The sequence below is a fragment of the Passer domesticus genome, chromosome 10 (genome assembly GCF_036417665.1).
Source record: "Passer domesticus isolate bPasDom1 chromosome 10, bPasDom1.hap1, whole genome shotgun sequence".
Classification (NCBI taxonomy): domain Eukaryota; kingdom Metazoa; phylum Chordata; class Aves; order Passeriformes; family Passeridae; genus Passer; species Passer domesticus.
In genome coordinates, this window is record NC_087483.1 from 23216746 (window position 1) to 23232472 (window position 15727).

The following is a 15727-nucleotide window of genomic DNA, read 5'->3' on the forward strand; positions in this document are numbered from 1 at the left end:
TAATAAGAAGTTCACCAGCACACATGGCTATGTATTAATACTGTGCTTTTGGTTATTTCTATTTACTATCAGTTTAATGGTATTTCTGATGTTATGAGAACAGCGCACTACTAAATCATTTGTAAATAGCTCACATGAAGTTTTACACCTAACTGCAGAGGTTCCCAATGGTTCCATCCATCTGCATCAAACTATGGCCTCTGAACATTTGTCTCAAGTTTTGTATGGAGCTCAAAATACTTCCTTTTGAGGATGTGAAAACAGAAACATTATGTGACAAGTCTGCCTGTACAACCATTTTCATTCCAAGTGTTGCAAAACTGAGAAACTGATAATGTATGATTTGTGCAGTTTTGCCCTATTTTGAGTCCCAAATACTTAATTAGTTTGCTATCTTGTCAGTTATAGACCAGAAAATAAAAAATAACCAGCTTAATAAAAGCTCACCTTCCATAGTAAGAATACCAACAGTGCAAGCATGAGTATTCCAGCAAGGATAGCCACTGCAATGATCCACCATGGAACTCCTGTATAAAGGGCTACTGGTTTTGCAGGAAACACAGTAACACGCACCTGTGGACAGAAAATGTGCAGGTGAAAGGAGTATTTCAGAAGGTACATGTTTCATTAGAAAGCTGCAATATAAATAGTCTTACCTCTCCTCTAACAAGATGTCTTCTACAAAATGCTTTTAAAGAAAAAGTTCCCTCTGGTATCATTTGATTATGGTAATGAATTTTTTCAACCCCATTAAAAGGTAAAAATTATCAATAATTCAAAACTCAGTTAAAAAGTTAAAACTTTTAGCTAGTTTTGTTTTAAATTTTTGTAATTCCTGGTCTTTGGAGATAAGATTAGAACAACCACAACACGTGGTTAGCATTAAACACTGAACCTACCTGAGCAACTTCATTTGTGAGTTTAACATTCTTAGCTGCAGCAGGAACACTGATAGAAGCCCTAACAACAATGTCAAGGTAATTCATTTTTGAGTATTCCTGTTCCAAAATAAAACACAAATATTAAACACAGAACAGGAAAGAACTCTGACCTTTCAAAAAGGGCAGGTAAGAGGACTCACCTCTAAGAAGGTGCTGTTCCACAGCCTGGAACGCAGCACAATAGATGCCTTGCTGTCAAAACCCTTCAGGGGACACTTTATATCCACACAGCGTGCATTCACATTGCAGCTCTGCAATTACAGATTTCTACATGTGAATAAGATCAAGTCTTCACAGAGTGTTTAAACCTCATCCCAAGGTTAAAGATTGGATTATATGCAGCATACCTACATGCAAGAACCACTATCTGTTTGTACTGACAGCAATGGGAAAATATAATGAAGATGTTATTACTTGCTTATTTCAAGGTAAGTAACTATGCAGATATTCTCTCCTAGTTCTTCCTCACAGTAGATGATCTAAATGTTCAAATTTTAAAAGCATCAATATTTGGATATAAGATAAAAAAAAGGGAAAGAGAATTTCTTTCACCCCGCCAAACTCAGAAAAGCCCTCTTTTGAGGGCCAAGGGAGGTATCTGACAAGAATACAGCTGTTGCAATATCCTTACCAAGGTCTTGTATTTTCTTTCTGAAAATAAAGAAAATGCCTGGCTGTCTGTAATCTGCTTCTCTGCAATTTCACGTTTTCTTCTTGAGTTATGGGATTCCTACAAGGAAAAAAAGTAAAAAGCTAAAAAGCAGTTTATCCTAAGAATTTTTTAATTCATACAAGCACAGAAACTAGAGCTCAGTGTTTTCTTCTTCCAAAATCAGCACAACTGACAGCATTGTATATCCCTACTTACCTACATTTACTGCTAAGAATAAAATTTGAGATTACCAAAAGAAAGGCCAACTGACTATTTTCTTTAATAGGGCAAGCGGAGGTTTAGATTCATAAAGCTTTTAATGCTATTTCCATTTTTATTTCTAGATAAAGGGTATTAATGGTACTCTGTTAAAAGAGTAAGAATGTGCTAAGGTCAGTAGATACAGTTTTTGTAACTATATACTAATTACACTCACTTCAAGTTATATTAACTAATACAATGATCTGACAAAAACAGGTTTGTGTGCATGCAGTTTTAATGGTGGAAAATAAAAACTCCTCCCATATAATCTTAAGATTATATGAAGAAGGCAAAAATGCAGCTTAAGTTTTAGGAAAAAGATTTTGCTAGATAGGCACAGTCCAGGGCTATGAAAATTGCTTTTTATTATAATTGTTGTAAATAAATAAATTTAAATTCAAGCCCCTTATCTTCAAAACAAGAACATGGAATGGCCCTAGGTTGGGAAGATATTTGGTTATTTATTGTTTTTTGAGTAAGAACTCAGCTGTTTTGAATATTGAGCAGTTTTCAATAATACTGATGAAATTTGTTAGAACAGTCAACAGTTTCATCCTGTATGAGAGCCTATTACAGCAGTGCCCATTGCAAAAACAGTCATTGTGTCATAGCATCTGTCCTTCAGCACATCAGCTCATTGGCTGTTATGAACTCTCCTGACAGCCTTATTCACGGCTACACTGGTCATGTATTGTGCTTGTGAGCTGCTTCAGATAAAAAGTAACTCCTTCTAGAGGCAAGCTCTCATGCCTCACTCTCACTTGCTGTGGGGTGCTTCCATGTTGTACCAACTCACCAACAGAAGACAGGGTAACATACCGCAACATGCAAACTGTTGATTTCATTCTCAGGTTGACAGGAGACTTTTTCCAAACCTTTGGAGTCTATTTTCATCAAATAAAGCAGCCATTTGCCATTACTAATTTCTTTTGGCCACTGGATGTCAAGGGAAGCAGTGCCAAATGTTTTCAGTGGTCGGCCCAAGTTAGTTACCTGTTAAAAATAAACATTTTTTAAACTGTGAAATACTTTTCAGAGGGATTTTCTTCCTGAAAACATTATTGACTTGGACATGTTTTAGTTGTTGATTTTTAGAAATGGATATTTGTGTGAAATGACAACTCAAATTTAGAGTTAACAAATCAGTCAGTTGCGTAACTGAGGCAAACTGCAAGTTTCTGATGAACTCTGACACAGAGAACAAGCTCCTGCTCTTGTAAGTCTGGAAGTTTTTTCCCAACCTCTTTTTTTACTTTATTAGTGTTACTGATCATGCTATCAAGGTCTAAATCAGCTATTTTAACTGCTGCTGCTATAATACATGGACCAGGTAAAGGAAGAAGTAAAGGACTGACAGAGATGGACTGTAATTTCTCTTAGTCACCTCCTTGTGCTGGCTCTGTGCTCTGCCTGCTCTTGCTGCCTGTGTGCACCAGCCAAACCTGGGCAGGCCCCAGGCAGGTTCTGCTTTCACTTTGTTCCCTCCCTGCAGGGGTTTTTATGCCTTCCAACTGAATTGCATGAATGTGCATGAACTGCTCCGAAAAAAAGTGTGCAGGCAGCCTCAGGCAGTTCCTCACAATATGATCATAAAATAAAATATTAAGGCCTAAAGAAGCTTTAGCCCGCAGTCAAGCTGCATGTTCTGAACAGGAAGTCAGGATTTTGGGACAAAGAAAGCAAATTTCATTATAGCAACTTTTTTAAGTGTTCATATGCATGAAGCAATAAGCTGTGCATTTGATTAAAAACAACTGTTGGCATTAATCTAAATTACTCACTCTGAATTCATACTCTATGAGGTTCCCAATATCATCTTCAGATTTCATGGCACTCTCACCAATGATGTTACCTCCAAAATATACCTGAGAAGGCTTAGCAACTCTGTTCAGGTGGGGGTGGGAAAGGAGAATAATCAGATTTTAATGAGGCTGAAGCACAACTGTCCCCAGACCCCCCAATCTGTCACACTATCCTCACTTACCCAGTGAGTGATAAAAGCAATTCAAGAACCACTTTAGCACTAGCAGTAATTGGAGTCAAATTAACTTGAGTGCTTGTTCTACAATGAAAAGGAAACAATGGTGTTTATTTTACAAATTTAGTTATTTTAATTTAGTATTAAAATTATCTCTGTGAATCAAACAAATAAACTCAAAATGTTTACAACTATATATCAAAGCAAAGTGCAGGTGCATGCACATGAAGAAAACTTACGTTTCCAGTTTCAGGTTAATGTCTAAATCTGTTGTATCAACATTAACCTTAGTGGTACTTAAGATCAGATAAAAGGTTACCTAAACAAGAAAGAAGATAACGAAATACATGAGCTCTTTATAAGATATATTGATATATTAAATTTTATAGAAAATTTCAGTATTAAGTTATAGAGTTAAAAAGACAGATCCAAATTAAATTTCCAGTTGCAACACACAGGACCTTTGGATGACTGCAGTCAGTCAGAATGAGATTGTACAACTAGAGTAAAGTGCAACTTACATTAGAATTTCTTTTGAAAGGATTTCCAAGTTCACACTCTGCTTGGGAACCATTTTGGTTAGCACCACATGTTAGCTGTTTTTCCTGATTAAACAGAACACATTTACAAGTAAAAATATGCTGAAAATATTTAAAATTTTTCAGTATTTTTTTCTCTTAAAAATACTTACAGGATAACCCCTCATCTCTCTGAATGCAGAGTATGTCAGACTATCTGGGAAAGTTGCAATTAGTTTAGCTTCATATGCATCTTCACCATCTTTCTGTGGATTTTTTACATCAGATGGATTGTTTGTCACAGTTATTTCCAGGGCAATATCTTTCTGGTCTTTTAGAACAAGCACTGGCATGCCATTTTCACTACAGAAACAGAATGTACAGGGTTCTATGCATTAGGAAAACAAATGTGTATGCAAGTTTGCTTCTCATGATTGTTTATCCAAATACAATTTCCTCTTATTAGGGGAGAATTATAGTAAAACTATGAACATGCATAGTCACAGCATTTTTCCCCACGCCAGTATTTCATCTGACAGTGGCCAGTAGTGAAGAGGAAGAACAGGATGATAAATCCCTCAAGTAATGAGTTTATGGTATTTCTGAACCATTTCTGACTTACGTAGTGATGAATTTTCTCCAAATCAATCTACTGACCTGCTTCATTCTTGTAAAGCATACATGGGTTTGGCTTCCGAGTGTGGCACTCACTGCTAAAAATGTCTGCTGGCAGTAAATAAACATTTGTTTGTTTTATCCCTGCTCTAATTTCACTGGCCCTCCAGGAAGGAGGGATGTAGCAGGGTGCTGGGCATGTGTTAAAATTAAATCATCACTGCATTTCTCTGTAACAACTTCTCTTGGGCTATGAGACCATACTCTATCAAGCTGTCATACAGTCAAGTTTCATCTGCAAAATAATTAACCGTGTCACACAATAAACTACTGCAAGGCTGCTTTAGAATGTAGTTTCTCCAGGTCTTAAATTGGTTTGGTTTTTTTTTTCCTTTTAGCCCACCCTTGCACTATTATGGTCACTTAGTATCCATTCAACTCTGAACCACTTTTCTTCTCAAGCTCTTCCCCTCTGCCCCATTCCTCACCCTGACAGATCAATACTACTACCAAGGGCTGTGTTTGCCAGACACAGAAAAAAGCTGCTCTCTTTCCCAAAATCCTCTCCTAAAAGTTCCTTTAAGGACTTGTTAATAATCTGAACTTTAGAAGTGCATTAATCAAGACTTACAGTGGTAAGTAAGTAAACCTGTCTTCATTTCCCTCTCTTGTACAAAACCGGTACTGAAGCTTAAGATTGCTGTGACATTCATTGTCTTCTCCACATCCTTCTTTTAAGAACTCCACCTAAATAAAACCAAACAAATTTTACCGCCTGACACACACAACAGTAGCTTAAAATGAGCTTTCTAAGCACACTGAATAAAGCAACCACATGGAACTCACAAGGCACTTTCCTGGACAGAGTTCAGATTTTAACCTGACTTAATTCTTGCCTGTTGTTTTGCTTTGTGAGATACAGCCCTTGATGCTGGTAGTTTAGAACTGTAAATGTGACTAAAAAGGAGAGTTGGATATTCTAAATGAGAAGTACACTTCTTATGAGAAATACATCTTTAAGTCTGATTCTCCAATGAACATTGAGGAAATGAGAATTTTTAGTAGAGATATTCCCTCCCTTCTATGTCACTGCTGCAGTCATTGCTCAAATGATATTCCAGCATCCTAACAGTGGAAGAATTAAGAATGTACATTATCTTGTTATGTTGGACAAATGTTCCCAGCAAGAGACAATGAATTTTTATTTTTAATCAAAAGTACATTTCCTCCTAAACTTACTGGGGAGAGGGAAGAAACCAAGGAGCTATACCATCTTCACTTTTGATGCAGAACACCGCACACAGTTCATAACATGTTGTAACAAGTTCAGAACAAAATATAAAATAATAATCCAATAGTTACATGTCCAGTGCCACCCCAGTTATTTCCTTTGGACATAATTTAGTTTTCTACAGTCTTTAAGTTATTTGTAGAAGCACAGATTTTTGTGAATATGTGATACCAAAGGCTTACTTTTGTGGTCTCTGTTTCAGATTCATTTGCATTTAAAATTGGTGTAAGATCTGGAAGTGCACTCTCTTTTCTCCTGGATGGTGATTCCAGGCCAGCAATTTTAACACTGACTGATATTGGAATGGGACGTAGCTTATCTTTAATTTTTTCCTGTTAAAATATTTTAAATTGCATCATTAGTATACAGTGCAGAGAAAAAAAAAAAACAAACAACACAAAGGTGAGCTTTTGTACTCTATGTAAATTCAGCATTTTCTAAAATCAGGAACACAAAGAGCCCAGCGCTATTGTCTTTTTTTCCCTCTGGTTTTCCAATCTGAAAATTTCTCTCACCAATAAGAATTCCTATGAACCACTGACAGTAATTCAGGCAGGTGAAATTCACACAGCTATAGTAAAATAACAGACTGGAACAGGTTTGAGTAACATGGTCTAGTGAAAGGTGTCCCAGCCCCTGGCACAGGAGTTAGAATTAAATGATCCTTAGGGTCCCTTTCAACCCAAACCATGATTCCATTCTATGAATTAAAGTTCTTTAATCTGCTGTGATCAAAAGCAGCCATGGAGGCTGGCTCATTCTGCTGAGCCATGGAGAGGGAATCTGTTCAGCCTCTGGAGCAGGACCACCTCTAGGCACCACTACAGCAAGTCAAGAGAGCACATACCAAGCTTCCTTGCCTTGCCCATTTGTCCACTCTAAAACCCTGGGTTAAAATTCTTTTCCTGAACAGTCACACCATAAAATTCTGTAACAATTATCTCTGTTGGAAGCAGCTCTCCGTTTTTGGAACTTAGTCCTTCTCTATGGTTCTAAATTAGTTCAGCTCTATTGACCTCCAGAGCGTGATGCACTGGCTACTAGTTTTTATCCATCCTTTGCAAGAAAGACAACAGGAGGAAGCAGCATGTGTGCAGAGAATAGTAAACTATAGTGGGTTTTTATTTTTGAAGTCTTTATTGCACATGACTTTGAAATTATATACAAAATTATACAAAAAGGTTCCTTCCATGAGGCTGCCAAAAAAAGAGCATTCTTTTGTTTTAAGTGCATCTAAATGAAAGATAAATAAAATACTCTCCCCTACCTGCAGTATAAGCTTTGTAGTCACACACTCCCAGGAGTTCTGTCCCCTGAGGGTTGTACTTGCAGTGAACTGATCAGAGGAGTGGTCATTGAAGCGCACCCTGGAGGGCAGGCCCAGCTGCCGCCTCTCGTTTTCCACTTCAAACGTGTAATTGATCTCTATGTGAAAAAACAAAGTAGGTCACTGTAAAAAAAGAATCATTGCCATTTTAAAAACAACTTTAATTTCACAAGATATGATCTCTCAGCATTATTCTAGAAGACTGTTCCAGACAGTGCTGGGCTTCATAAACTGTTTTCAGTCATTTTAAAAAAACCTTCCTCCATGTCAGTTTTGTCCTGCCACACCTGAGGTCCAGGTACCCCGTGTGTGAATCTAAAGAAATGTTCTAAACCAAGTCCTGTTATTCCCTAAGTAAACCGTTCCTTTGGGCACGCGGGGCTGTAGTTGCTGTACGGAGCCAGCAGAGGGCTGAGCTACCCGCTGCAAATACCCCAACTGCGCTGTAGGGGATTCCTCTTGCGTCCCAAATGGTACCTGAGAGACAGCAGGATTCGGTCAAGATACACTGGTAATTGGAACACTGAAAGCAGAAGTACAACTAGAGCTGTCCAGTTGTGTGCTGAGGCATGTTTTCCTAGATCTGAACTTGGTGCATCTTTTAATGATTGCTTCACCGAGCTAATTCAGTGCTGCACAGACGGAAACAGCGCTGAGTGTGCCAAAGCACTGAGAGCTGCAAGCTCATCATCTGCTAAAGGACCAGCAGTCATTTGGGCACAGCCTTTGGATTTTAAAAATAACTGAGGAACTGAAGATAACACAGGAGAAAAAGGGTCATTGGGCTTAAAGTTCTTCTATTTCCTCTCAAAATCCTACACAGTTCTCCAAGAGGTAGTAACAGCAGCAGTGTAACAAGTGCTTTACCTCTTTATGGCACAGTCTTCCAGTCTTCTCCTATTAATGCAGACTTTTTATTTCAGTTAATGATTTGCACAAAACCATTTTCATGAATACAGGATACGTTCATAGGGTAAGCCTCCAATAAGAAATAATGCTCACTAATGATGTATAAAATTGGCCTTAAAATAGATTTGCGATTCTCTAAAGAAGCACTAACCTAGAGAGGCAAAATGGTTTGGGTCTGTATAGAAGCCATTTGCTCACTGGCAGTTATATTACTTAGAAAGCTTTAGTCTGTCATCCATAGAACAGCTTAACACACCAGCAAGACTCTAAATTCAGACTGTGCAACAGCTGAGCTTAGCACTGAGTCACATTTTAAATTTGTCAGTCACTGTCTGAGATGAGTCACTATAATTTGAGTAATATGTTTCCATGATGAACTCTAAAAAAAAAAAAAAACCCCAAACCATGTGACAAACAGATCAAAAATATTTATCTTCAGAACTTACTTATTCTTGGATTTAAATGTCTGGGGTTTGCAGTATATTTAAAACATGCTTTCACATTCATCCTGTAAAAAGTACCAAGAAATTAGTATTAACTTTTATTAAGGCATGGTCCAACAGAATGAAACATTTTAGCTGATCAGACTTAGGACTGTGGTATTTACTGCTTACTAGACTGAATTATAAAGCAAGAAGAAAATGTTAGTAAGCAATTAAGCATTTGCTCTTATGTTTCTACTCAAGACAAGCTGTTCAAGCCAGGATATTTGGCTTGTGTTAGAAGTCTGAAGAGGCAAGGTGACATTTATTTTCAAAAATGAACATTATGAGAAGGACATATCCCACACCTTGTCTTTAGCACAGCAGCCTGAAGAAATTCAGCAAGACAAAATGAACATATGCAGATGCCTTTGCTTAACCTGCATAACTCTCATATCCCTTCACTTAAACATATCACTGACTGAATTTTAACAGCAGAAAGCTCAATATAAAGGCTTCTGATAAAGTAATTTCTTTCTTCATTTACCTGATTTCACCATGGTCCTCAGGGTTCTTTTTCTTTAGATCAATTCTATCAGGCTGTACTGTAATGTTTCTTCTAATGCTTATCACAGGCCGAGATCTTCATTTGGGGGAAAAATGGGGAATAAAAAGAAGATGTAAAAAAAGAAGTAGTTTCTGTTAAGATTAATGAAATAATTAATGTGAATATCAGATTCCCTCCACACCCGCATTGATTTGCAACAAAGACACTCCAAGAAACAGTTTGGCTTTGACACTGGTTAGAAAAAAACCTGAAAACTATTAAAAGCTAAGCAAAGGTCACCAAGAACAACTACAGATCCTGAGGGGGAAGGAGGCTACACTAATGTGATGTTGTTGTCTATACACTTATGAAAAACAGAAAATTCAGTGGTGGTTTCTACCACCAGTAGTAATTCAGCTCCTGGGAACAACTATAGGTTCTACAGATTCATGTTCACAAGAGCTTTAATTTTTGTATTTCCTGCTTCCTCTGTATATAGGCTGTAACCATACTTCTGCCTGACAACTTGTCTTTTCTCTTTAATGGAAGTGAGAAGACATTTTACATGAACAAATGAATGAGCCCATCCTGTTCTCATTAAAGCATCGAAAGGTTGTTTAAAATAGCTGGTAAGCCACCTCCTCCCTTTAACTGGGCCACTCCTTTCACTGTTTGTCACCAGAAGAGGTTTTTGTTCTCACCTTGATAAAAGTTTTTGTCCTGCCTTTATCAGCAAAAGATTAAAGCTCCTTTTGAGTAAGCAGAATGCTAAATAATCTGACCAACTCCTATACCACCTACTCTGTTCTCTGCCACAAGCTTTTCTTGGGCGCTGTTCCAATGTATTTAAGAACATTACTATCATATGCACTGCAACTATACACCTTAGAGATGGGAGCATAAATTGTAGGAAGGGCTGTTCTGCCTGAAAAGTAAAGCCCTGGTGTAACTAATTAAGGTTCCATATATAATACCTGTACACGTTTACAGAATCTGACAGGGAACCAACAGCAACATCGGGGTAGGAATTTTTATCCAGGTCCATATTTCCAGCAATAGAGTAGCCAAAGAAATTTGTGTTTGTTTTTTCGCCATCAAGAATCTAAAAAGCAAACAGATTGAGGGAATTCAGATATTTAAAAGTGATAAAGGTAAAATAAGTAACAAGTGAACATAACTGTCTTACAGCCAGAGACAAAAGAGGGAGAGAGATACAATGAAATAGGACCTGTGAAATAGGACCTCTGTGTTCAGTTCAGCTAAAGGATACTGAAGGGCCAGGATGATTTGCTCTTCTTCCAAGAAGTTACTTGGCAATAGAAGTGAGTACCAGAAATTACTGATCTGCCGAGAGCGTAGTTCATCTTCATTTACAGTATTTATGGACTATGAACACTTGAAACGGAAGAAGTATTCTGCAAAGTATTCAAGCAGTATTCTAGGGAGTATAATGAAGTTCCATTCCCACCCTTGCAAACTGGACATAGTGACCCTCAAAACAAAACAAAACCAAAAAAAAAACCAAGCCAACCAACAACAAACAACCAAACATTTTTAAGAAGGAAGTGAAATAGTAGTAATGAAAGAGAAAACAAAGAAAGTAATTGTTTTCAAATCACCAGGTTTTTTTTTAAACCCAGAATTTATTTATCTATACATCTTTTTCCTTCTGCACATATTATATGTGCCAATGGACAGCCCCAGAAATAAAAATATATATTAATATCAGGAATTCCTAATCTTTCCTGTCAGCAGTGCAATCTTTGAAGGGCCTTGCAACTTTCCTGTGTACCCAACACCCCAGTAATAGCAAGGGAAAGGAAGATGGATAGTAGCCCTGTCATTGCTTTAATTTTGTTCAAGAATAATTATATATAGTAAAGGTTATTTCATTACCTGTGCTGGCTTTGTATTAATTCCATTCTCGGATCCATGATAAATGTACACTTTGCCAAAACCATCATATGGAGCCCCTACTGCAATATCTGGTGAAAATAAGTTGTAACATATAAAATCATTCTTGCTCTTTCTGCAGCATGCAATCAAAGGGTAAGACGTTGCAAGTCTGGCATTGGCCAGACAATCTCACACATTTTAACTGCCATTGTTTTCCATTTACCTGGATATCCATCCTGATTAATGTCCCCAACATTTTCCACTGCAAGCCCAAACATGGAGTCAGTGGTTCCGTTTAGGCGAAGAGGCTTCACCCCTGCCCATTTGCCTTGGCGGTTCATGTAGACGTACACGGCACCCCCGATATCCCCGCTCCTGTCAAAGTACTGCGGGGCCCCAACAACGATGTCCTGCCAGCTTAGAAGTAAAAGAAAAAAAAAGGCAATGCTTTTGTAGAAGAACTCTGAAGAATAACCGCTCAGACTGTGATCTCAAGATAGCTGCCCAGAGAGCTGCTGAAGAAAGACTAACATGTGCATTAACTGGTTAGGCATCCACAGCCCCACTGACACTGCAAGCTGGTTTATTCCCTTGAGAGCATACAAACACCTTCTGTGGTCTTCTTGAGGTATGAGACTAGTTTCTTGTTTCTTTGTTTACAATAATTGTTTAAATAAAACTCTTTATTAGAAAGGTAGATTCTATCCTGATTGATTCTCAAGAGGCTCACCATTTCCTCCAGGAAAACATGGAAGGTGGGCTTTGTCATTCCTTATATTTCTAACGTGAAAAACCAAAGCAGAAATAAACAAGATCCCTATCCTTTATCATACAAGCAGCAGGAGTTAACCACAGACATACCCATCACTGTTGAGGTCCACAACAGCAACATCATAGCCAAAAGAGGAGGCCAGCCCTTCTCCTTCAAACATGTGCTCCAGGGAAAGTGCTCTCTGATTTTTTTCTTTTTTTAGTAAAACAACTGCTCCGCTGTGGTTTGCTCTTGGGGCACCAGACACAAAAGTCATCTCATCCTGGGAGACAATTCCTTTACCAGAGTCCAAAGAGAAACCTTTAACAGAGAAAGAAATAAAGTATAAATTAACTAAGCAACAGCTTACATTGTAATATGAAAAAATAAACATTTCCCCAGCTATATTAAAGTGGTATATGGAATACAAGTTTTGTCTAAAATACAGTGTGCTGTGGCTGGGAATTCCCCATTTCTGTTTGCACTGGTGGATGCGTATTTGCAAGTCAAGACTTTTTTATGTTCCCACAAACATTCCTCCATACATTACAGTTAGTATTTCCCCACAAGACACAGTACTTCATTGCTCACTTGGACCTGCTTTTCACAGACACCAAACATGTACAGCTTGGACACAATTACAGCTTTACCACTTGAATATAGCTTGAGTACTTCACCTCTGGCAAAATGATCAGAAAACCTCCTAAGTAAAGTCAGTATCGTTGTATTACAAACATGCAAACTGTTCTGCACAAGCATTCTCATATGAATGATGTATGCAGTATTTGAGAATCAGCTTACACAGTAATGGTGAAATGAGCAATTTTAAGTTAATGCAGCCCTAAAAATTACATATTCAAATTAATTTAGTCTTACAATACATTTTAAAATATGAAAAACCAAGTTAAAAGACAATACTGCATATACCAATATAGCCAGTAAAGGCCAAAGTAGAAAAATGCCCACTTTGCAAGGAAGGAAGATACCAGCCAGATGGGAGTCTCCCTCTGAAACACTTCACCACTACTATGGAAACTCTCAATTACAGCAATTCACAATGAGACAGTTCCAGAAAAAACTGAGGGAGTCTCAGCTGGGGAAGGATGAGAAGGTTTGGAGAAATGCATGACAAATCAGCATTTCTCTGAAGCCTTCTTACTTTACTGTCTCCCCTTTATCTGAATCCCTGTTTCTTTCATGCTTTACTTATATTTGATATGAGAGGGGATAGAGGGGAGAGGATCATGACAAAGGTCTGGAGATTAAGTCTGACCAGATGCTGCCACCTCAAGTGGTCACAAACCTAAGTAGCTATTCATCATTACATCCACTGACTTGTCCACCTGTATGCTGGGAGGCAATGTTTTGTACACAAACTGATCTGGATGAGTATCAGATACAGCTGTCAAAAATAGAAGACCTATAAATATGAGTGAAAGATTGAAGAGAAAAAAATAGTAGTTAAGCAAAGCACCTATTACCACATTTGCTTACGGTCTAAACAGACAGAACAGTAATGCCTAGGATGAGCTGGCTTGCCTGGAAGTGGTTCTGATTATTACAAATCAAGGCAGCATTTACATTTAGGAGAGAAATGCATTGGTTACATAACTGGAAAAAGTATATGACTGTTCACAGCAAAAGGCATCGGCCTCAGTACTTCTCAATGCTTATTCCACCAGAAGATGCTATCAGCTTGTCTAATCTAAGTTCTTAGGATGATTTTTCTAGTTACCTTTACACCAGTAATTACTGCTGATATTTAACAGAAGTTTATGTTCTCTTTCTCCTAACATATATGTAGCTCTAAGTTTGCTCTCTTCTTGACGTGCTTTTTTACTTTTTACATTAGCAATGCCCTTCCCATCTATTCAGCTTTCCATCACTCACACAGAAATTCCAGTCTCAGGTTACCAAAACTCTATTTGTTGCATATGCCAAAAGCAGTGGATCAACACACCACAGAAATCTGCACTGGAACAGAAGGATTCTTTACACTTAATGCCTTTCCAAAAACCAAGCATAGCCTTTTCAGTGGATCTCCCTGGTGGTCAGAAAGGTCATTGGCCTAAGGACATATTCCTGCTTTCTGACTGCACAAAGAGCAAGAGATTCACCTTCTGCAACACACACACAAGTAAAATATAAACAGTACACTTATATTATGGCATTTTAAAGGTCTGTTAAAAGCCACCGGAGTTTTAAAAATGTGAAGAATAGAAGAATTGCACTTACCTACCAGGAGAGAAAATCTACAACCTTAACAGCAAAACCTCAAATTTTTATAAACTTTCTGATACTACATAGCAGAGACTGTGCAAATAAGGACTACAGACCCATTCATTGTACTGACCCATCACAGTGATTATAATCACTCCCGGAGATTCCATAGGCCCTTGGCACAGCTCTTGGATCTCACATTACAGCAGCAGCTCTTCTAGGTACCTCAGCAGTATCATCTTACACTTAAAACTGGCCCATAAATGTGGAGGGAGGCTGTGAATTATCCCAAAGAGTTAACATGTTACAGGGTCCACAATGGAACATCTGCTCCCATTTCTGATCATCACACCCGGCTGGGACCACAAATGTTTAAGAGACCTAAAGAGATTTACCACATGTACTTAATCCTACCTAAGTAACTGTTAGCTGGAACAGGAACTAGATTCTTATCCTGGCGGCTCTCATCACCAACTTCGTAAGGCCCATCATCAAAGATACCCAGATCATAAAATGTCTGATTCTTTTGCTCTGCACGAACCACCCCTGAAAAAATGAAATGATAAAATAAAAGCAAACAAATGATAAGTGAGAAAAATAACAAATGAATGTTCCCAACTTATATTAATTATGATGAATGACATAGTGACTGCTGTTAAAATGGGACAAACACAGAATAGTGCACTGGCTTAGTGTTTTGTCTCTGGTTCTGTGTGCCAGAAGCTCATGCTGCTCTACAGAGCCATACAAGGATCTGGAAAACATGGGATACTAAGGAAATTCTCAAAAAAAACCCCACTGAACTGGTTGGTCATAAACCACCCTCATCCTGTATTTCTTAGCCTTATAAAGCTTCTCTTAAAAAGGAAGTAAGTACACAGGAATTTTTTTTTAAAAATTACATTTCATTATGACAAACACCAGCATTATACTTAGAAACAGTACATTTAAGAAGCAAAAAGCTATTGTTCAATAAAAGGTGTGCTTCCCTTTTATCAATTGGCATAATTAAGGTTTTGGCAAGCACAAACATGTTTTTCCATTACACAGAAGAGTACCCTTAGGACTGTACCAGCACTTCTCTGCAATTAAACTAAAATGTTGTCTGCACTCAGTATGCTGTTTCAGGTCAGTCAGATTTTGTTGACAGATACGTGGAAGATTAAGTTTTCACTAAAGTACACCTTGTGCCAGAGCTTAACACAGTGATTTTGCACGGTTCATACAGCAGGCACAGGTGTACGAGGGGGGAAAATGCAGTGCTTGGAGGATCACATGTTCTCAAGAGGAAAGTATTTACAGCTGTTGGGGTAATGAAGTGTGATGGGAAAAATTACTTCTAGAGACCGAACTGGACATTTAGATGCTTCTGAATATCAACTAACAAAGAATGTCCAGG

General features: G+C 38.0%; 1 protein-coding gene and 1 long non-coding RNA gene across 9 annotated transcripts in view; one reads left to right on the forward strand and one right to left on the reverse strand.

Annotated features, from left to right (window-relative positions):
• Positions 1 to 15727, forward strand: part of LOC135308876 (uncharacterized) — a 35118-nt gene that overhangs the window by 11445 nt on the left and 7946 nt on the right. The window contains exons 4-5 of one of the 2 annotated variants that reach the window (XR_010369268.1): positions 10011 to 10090; positions 10650 to 14860. The exons of the other annotated variant lie outside the window; for it this stretch is intronic. This is a non-coding gene — a long non-coding RNA (uncharacterized LOC135308876). Of the gene's footprint in view, positions 1 to 10010; positions 10091 to 10649; positions 14861 to 15727 lie in introns of those variants that run through there. 2 annotated transcript variants of the gene reach the window in all.
• ITGA6 (integrin subunit alpha 6) overlaps positions 1 to 15727 on the reverse strand; it is a 93206-nt gene that overhangs the window by 4776 nt on the left and 72703 nt on the right. For 6 of the 7 annotated variants that reach the window (XM_064434425.1, XM_064434428.1, XM_064434427.1 and 3 more), the window contains 20 exons: positions 14743 to 14874; positions 12219 to 12429; positions 11581 to 11774; positions 11358 to 11446; positions 10436 to 10563; positions 9462 to 9557; positions 8939 to 9000; positions 7524 to 7681; positions 6439 to 6588; positions 5597 to 5712; positions 4524 to 4713; positions 4354 to 4437; positions 4072 to 4151; positions 3839 to 3916; positions 3636 to 3738; positions 2674 to 2847; positions 1573 to 1671; positions 1082 to 1192; positions 900 to 998; positions 448 to 573 (listed from right to left, as the gene is read on the reverse strand). In XM_064434425.1, coding sequence (XP_064290495.1) covers positions 448 to 573; positions 900 to 998; positions 1082 to 1192; positions 1573 to 1671; positions 2674 to 2847; positions 3636 to 3738; positions 3839 to 3916; positions 4072 to 4151; positions 4354 to 4437; positions 4524 to 4713; positions 5597 to 5712; positions 6439 to 6588; positions 7524 to 7681; positions 8939 to 9000; positions 9462 to 9557; positions 10436 to 10563; positions 11358 to 11446; positions 11581 to 11774; positions 12219 to 12429; positions 14743 to 14874 — 2480 coding nt within the window. Of the gene's footprint in view, positions 1 to 447; positions 574 to 899; positions 999 to 1081; positions 1193 to 1572; positions 1672 to 2673; positions 2848 to 3635; positions 3739 to 3838; positions 3917 to 4071; positions 4152 to 4353; positions 4438 to 4523; positions 4714 to 5596; positions 5713 to 6438; positions 6589 to 7523; positions 7682 to 8938; positions 9001 to 9461; positions 9558 to 10435; positions 10564 to 11357; positions 11447 to 11580; positions 11775 to 12218; positions 12430 to 13411; positions 13529 to 14742; positions 14875 to 15727 lie in introns of all 7 variants that reach the window. The other variant, XM_064434429.1, reaches the window with a different exon arrangement.